Source organism: Chanos chanos, chromosome 14 (assembly GCF_902362185.1).
Source record: "Chanos chanos chromosome 14, fChaCha1.1, whole genome shotgun sequence".
NCBI classification, from domain to species: Eukaryota; Metazoa; Chordata; class Actinopteri; order Gonorynchiformes; family Chanidae; genus Chanos; species Chanos chanos.
In genome coordinates, this window is record NC_044508.1 from 5,055,303 (window position 1) to 5,061,407 (window position 6,105).

A 6,105-nucleotide genomic window follows, 5' to 3' on the forward strand; every position below is an offset into this window, starting at 1 on the left:
GAGGAACATACAGTTTCCAAGGTAAGTAAAAAAAAAAAAAAACCTCTTATTGTGAGGGAGGGGAAAAGGCAGCATGTCATCGGTCCACCACGATTGGTTTTCGGGAACCCAGGTTTACAGAGAGAGGTAGGAACTCTCTTGAATGCGGAACTATGTTTTTTCGTTTAGAACTGTGCGGGACATTAAATGTAGTTGCACGCTGAGGAAGCGTGTGAATGGTTCGGAACAATACAAACATAACTGGAAATATTGAGAGATCAAACATTTGAAAACAGGGAGTTTACAGTCGTTAACTTGTACGAACGTACAAGTACACAACCAGTGGAAAAAATGTATGCGGGTTTGTCGGAACTCGGAATATCCAATGGCGAAGATCTCAAAGAAACTCTCACGAACTGCACAGACCCTCTGAAAGCGATCGACCAATTTCAGGTGCACAAAATTGCGTGCGATTGCTTGATAGTCTCTTAATTTAACGTTGCTCTCAGAATTTACACTTGTGTGTTCTTCTTTTAACGGCTTACTTGACGAACCAAATTCCATCAGAACTACCGTTCGCTCAGACTCTTAACTGTGTATGGAGCGGCTCTGTCACGTAGCCTATTGCTGACTAACGTAGCACTATCAGTCACACCACATTTCGCATTATAACCCTTGTTTTGTGTTCAATATAGACGGAGAATGGCATTTTGTTGCCCACTCTGCAGTCTGCTCTACCTTTTCTTGATCTACACGGCACCCCAAGACTAGAGTTCCACCAGTCAGTCTTTGACGAGCTGCGAGACAAGTTAATGGAACGAGTCGCTGTCATCGCAGAGGGCAAAGAAGAAGACAGGTGACAGCGAATGAGCGGACGATCGTCAGTCGTAATCCGTCTTGACATTGAGCAGTCTTTGTCTTTGTTCCGTGCTCATTTATGCTTTATTTTGGCTCTGCATAGGTACACGAAGCTCGAAGAGCTTCTGGAGAAAAGTTTCCCTCTAGTGAAGATGCCCTCGATACAACCTGTTGTCATGCAAGTCTTAAAACATCTGCCGAAGGTTAGAGAGGCTCATTATTTATAATAAGAAAAAAAAAAAAAAAGGCTTCATAGGCTGAATATTTTAACGGTAAATTTGACATTCACATCTACGGTTTTCGAGAAAAATAACACTTGTCAGTGTGCCATTTTGTTTTGACCTTGCTTCTGTTAAATACAGTAGTTTGTGCAAAACGTGACAGAGACCCAGTCTTTTTCATGTCACAGTCTTTAGCGCGCGCTTTAAAACACTGACAAAAAAAAGTGCCTTCAATACAAAAAAAATGATCTTGGATCGTTTCTTCTGCAGGTTCCTGAGAAGAGGCTGAAGCAGGTCATGGCTGATAAGGAGCTGTATAAAGTCTGTGCCGTGGAGGTGAAAAGACAGATATGGCAGGACAATCAGGCCCTTTTTGGTGACGAGGTTTCTCCTCTGCTCAAACAGTACATCGTGGAGAAAGAGGCGGCTCTCTTCAGCAATGACCTTTCCATTCTCCATAACTTCTTCAGCCCTTCTCCCAAAACCCGTCGACAAGGAGAGGTGCGGGCGGGTCTACAGTTTATTTTCGAGTGTGTCGTATTCGTTCTGATAACTCGTGCCGTTGTCAGGTGGCCTATCTGGACTTCAAGTGGCCTAAAACTGGACTTCGGCGTAGTTTATGGAATAAAAAAGTGAAACAATGACAACAATTTGATTCAGTCTTTCATCACAATTGTCTTAATGCTTTAAGTGTATTCACACATGTATTAGTAAATGTATTAGTAAACTGAGTTGATCCAAAAAGAGAATTTCTCAGTCATCTCGTTTAAGAATGAGACTGAGGCAGTGATCGCCCTACAGGTAGTGTTGAAGCTGACGCAGATGATCGGGAAGAACGTGAAGCTGTACGACATGGTGCTGCAGTTCTTGCGCACGCTTTTCCTCCGCACGCGCAACGTTCACTACTGCACGCTTCGTGCCGAGCTCCTCATGTCCCTGCATGACCTTGACATCAGTGAGATCTGCTCCGTCGACCCCTGCCACAAGGTAAGCCTAGATTCAACTTGTTTCGTGCACAAGGTAACATGATTTCAGAAAAATAAGAATCTAAAATATTTTTTTTTTTTTTAATCTTTCCTATCCCGCGATTCACTTTGAATATTCTGTTCATATTGTATCTTGTTGGAGGCGTTCAGATTCATTTCTGTAACTGCTACTCTCATCCAGAGAGGTAAACAGTTTCCATTTCAGAGGTCACAAGCCTCTGGGTCAACTTTAGGGTGAGGTTTAAATCTACAACTTTCCAGTTACTGGTGCACTACCTGTAACACTGTTCTATCACTACTCCAGTGTGTTTTGGCAATGAGGACGAGAAACCTCTCACAGTTTAGATGTTTCTCTGTTAACTATGAACTTTTTAGTGTCTCGATTTGAGTAAACTCACGTCTTTTTGCAGGACATTATTATCTTTGGTTACGTAGGCTCTCAGATGACCGCCCCCCCACCCCCCCCCCCCCCCCCCCCCCCCCCCTCATGTGTTCTCTCTGTAGTTCACCTGGTGTCTGGATGCCTGTATCAGGGAGAAGTTTGTGGATGCCAAGCGGGCTCGGGAACTCCAAGGGTTCCTGGACGGAGTGAAAAAAGGACAGGAGCAAGTTCTGGGGTAAAAGAGAGCAGGAGAAAAAGAGAAACAGATGAGTAAAACGAAAAAAATGGAGATAGAGTTGTTATTTAATCTGTTTTCTGTGTGTGTGTGTGTGTGTGTGTGTGTGTGTGTGTGTGTGTGTGTGTGTGTTTTTCTCCCATCAGGGATCTGTCCATGATTCTGTGTGACCCATTTGCCAGCAATACTCTGGTTCTGAGTACAGTCCGGAACCTTCAGGAGCTTGTCAGTCAGGACGCTCTGCCGAGAGTAAGCAAAAGGCATTATGCAGAGTTATCGCAGGCCTCTGTCTCATCAGAAGTCAAACATTTCATATGCAGAATGAAGTTGATTAACTCTATGATTTATTCATTTTTCTCATTTTGAGACTCGCGCACAGATCATTCCCAGTGGTTATTATTAAAATCATTGGGATTGAAAGTAGTTTCAGGTTGTTTTTTTTTCATTTCCATACCATAATTTTACCATGAGACTTACTGTGTGTGTATTTGTGCATGTATTTATGTGTGTGTATGTGTGCGTGTGTGTGTGTGCGTGCGCGCATACACACGTGTGTATTTCTGTGTGTGCGTATGCGCATTCATGCGTGCTCACGTGCGTTTGTGTATTTGTTTGTTTGTTTGTGTGTGTGTGTGTGTGTGTGTGTGTGAACAGGACAGTCCTGATCTTCTCCTTTTGCTGAGGATGCTGTCTCTTGGACAAGGGGCCTGGGATATGATTGACAGCCAGGTTTTCAAAGAGCCAAGACTGGTGTGACTCTCTCCACAAACCTTTAAACTAATATTACTATACTACTTGGTTACAGTACACCCCTATACCGAATATCTAATGTGCATAACATTTGAGTGGAGTGGGTTAAGTCTAGTTTCAATTTCATTAGTCATATGTAGGTTAACACAGGGTCAGCGGTACAATGAAATGTGTTGGAAGAGAAAAACAGGTCAGTTCAGTAATAATATTATAGTAGCAATAAAGTATTACAGTTGTTGCCATATCAGTAGTAGTAATAGCTTTAGTGATAATAACAACTGCTGCATTGATAGTGATGTTTTAATTTAATATTGTGTCTATTTAAATGCAAGATGACGGAAAGTGAAATGATTTTACCCATAATTCCACTGGCTCGCTCCGTCCTTTCAGGAGTTGGAGGTGGTGACCCGTTTCTTGCCGGCCATGATATCCATAGTGGTGGATGACCACATCTTCACGGTGGAGCAGAAGTTACCCAGTGAGGAGAAGACCTCCGTCACCTACCCTACCGCCCTGCCCGAAACTTTTACAAGGTACAAACGCTCAAAGATGAGTGTGTGAGTGTGTGTGTGGTGGGGGGGTGGGTACTTGGGGGGAGGGTAAGGTATATTTGTGTTCTCAAAAGCAAGGAGTGATGGATTTACATTTGCTCCTCACAAAAGCAAATTCTTAAAAAAAAAACAAAACATAACCTAGGTTTCGTGTGAAGGACTACAATCTGTGAGGTCCTTGCGTGAAGGCTCCTAGTCGGTATCTGACTGGTCTTTCCTTCCTCCTCAGGTACCTGCTGGAGAACCGAGTGGCATGTGAAATTGGCCTGTACTACGTTCTCCACATCGCTAAACAGAGGAACAAAAACGCCCTGCAGAGGCTACTGCCCGCTCTGGGTACGTCCTCTTCAACAGTCTGGAAACTTCCATCACTCCCGAGAGAGACTGAGCCTCAGGGCCTTTCCTTCCAGAACGTTCTGAAAAGCCTCTGATTAGTCACAGTAATGTGGTGATGTGATTAAAAATCAGGTTCTGTTTACCCCTCTGGAGAGCTGACTGTGCAGTGGAGTTTATATTGAGTGATTTCAGTGTGCTACAGTAGTCAGTCAGAGAGGGGCTTTAGGGGGATTTGGGACAGAACAAAACTTGACTCTGTACAGACCCCTAAAAAAAAAAGCTACATGGTAGACCAGACTGCATGAGGAGATGGACCTCTGGGTGAAGCAAAAGATATGTTCGGCTCACTGCTGCCCCCTACTGCCCATCTGTGTGACCTGCGCCCTTTGTGTCTTGCAGTGGAGACGTATAATGATGTGGCGTTTGGAGACATCTTCCTGCACTTGCTGACGGGACATCTCACCCTCCTCTCGGATGAATTTGGATCCGAGGAATTCTGCTCGGCCGTTTTTGACGGTTTCCTCCTCACCTCATACTCCAGGTGTGTACACTTCACAAAACGAGGTTTTTTTTTAATAGCCATGGTAGGTTATGAACGCATTTTGTTTTCCACAGGTTTTATTTGAAATACGAAATCACTTTTCTGGTGGAGATATGGCATTGTGTTTAGTAACGTTAAATATGAAATCATATGCAAACAGATCCATGAATAATGAAGTCTGTTTCCATTACGCTGTTTGTTTCATCTCTTTTTCTAACTCTTGGCTGAAAATGCGTGTAGAATAAAACTGACTGAATTATAGCCATATTTAAATATGCAACCTATCAATGTTTGGGCAAATGCATCAATGTTTATTTTTCAGCAAGGAAAATGTGCACAGACACACTTTGCGTCTGCTGAATCACCTTCACCAGAAAGTGGCACCATCTTCCATGGAGACTTTGATGAAGACTCTGGAACCTCCAAAACAGGTACATTGTTTTTCCTAAATACATAATCTCACTTTATTCAGATATGGGTCTATTTTTTTTAATGTTAAATTTTTTTACTTAAAGCATGAAAGCTGAATAGTGCTGTAAACTGAACTCCCAAGAAATGCCCCCGTTCACTTCATCAATCAATGTTCAATATTTTAACCTGGTGGCCTTTGAAGCGCAATATGTAGAGGTACAATACAACAAGATGACCACTGGGTGGCACAAACTCCAAACAGAACATGATGTTAATAATGACCCAAGTCCAACAGTCTTTTGTAGCCAAGCGAAGCTATCTTCTCATTAAGCTTTCATGGAATCTTTTCTTTTGGGTCCACAGAGTAGTGAACCAGTAAAGGAACTGTACACCCAACTGACGGAGAAACTAGAGGCCTCCAAGAGAAGCCCTCCAGAACCAGAGGAAACTCCTTCTCTGGACTTAGGCCTCCATCCTGTTACCGTGCCGACCACACCCTCCACCCCGACTACCCCAATCTGAGAACTAGAGGGAGAAAGGTCCATTGGCTTCAGTCAACATGTACCCATCTTGGAGCAACATTCCTGAAGAAAACACTCAGATGAATGACTCCTGCACTTGAAGCCAAACCTTGGCTTGATCGCCGTGGAAACGGAGCCTTCTGTAGGCTCCTCATTCTTTGAGCTACCCAAACGTTCCACGGGTATTTTTAATGACATCACCATCTTCTTAATTTTTCGTTCACCTGAGTTCAACCCATACATGGACCTCATTTTCAATGACACTGAATTATACCTAGTACAAAGTGGCAGCAATTTCAAATTGACTTAAGAGTTTTTCACTTATTATGTTGTT

The 6,105-nt window shown here is 43.2% G+C and overlaps 1 protein-coding gene across 1 annotated transcript; it reads left to right on the forward strand.

The window, feature by feature from the left end:
• The first annotated feature begins 258 nt into the window (after positions 1–258).
• Positions 259–5,848, forward strand: nelfb (negative elongation factor complex member B). The gene is made up of 13 exons (XM_030791649.1): positions 259–432; positions 675–835; positions 941–1,040; positions 1,329–1,559; positions 1,860–2,045; positions 2,549–2,661; positions 2,808–2,910; positions 3,316–3,411; positions 3,802–3,944; positions 4,192–4,298; positions 4,698–4,839; positions 5,162–5,270; positions 5,614–5,848. The coding sequence occupies exons 1-13, from the start codon at positions 331–333 to the stop codon at positions 5,770–5,772; spliced, it is 1,752 nt and encodes a 583-aa protein (XP_030647509.1). The 5' UTR covers positions 259–330; the 3' UTR covers positions 5,773–5,848.
• Positions 5,849–6,105: the final 257 nt, after the last annotated feature.

Bases quoted from the DNA above. Each gene is read 5' to 3' on its own strand.
- nelfb (XM_030791649.1), top strand. From the start codon at position 331: ATGTATGCGGGTTTGTCGGAACTCGGAATATCCAATGGCGAAGATCTC. The intron at 1,560-1,859 runs GTGCGGGCGGGT...ATCGCCCTACAG, and splicing joins AAACCCGTCGACAAGGAGAG to GTAGTGTTGAAGCTGACGCA. The intron at 4,299-4,697 runs GTACGTCCTCTT...TGTGTCTTGCAG, and splicing joins GAGGCTACTGCCCGCTCTGG to TGGAGACGTATAATGATGTG.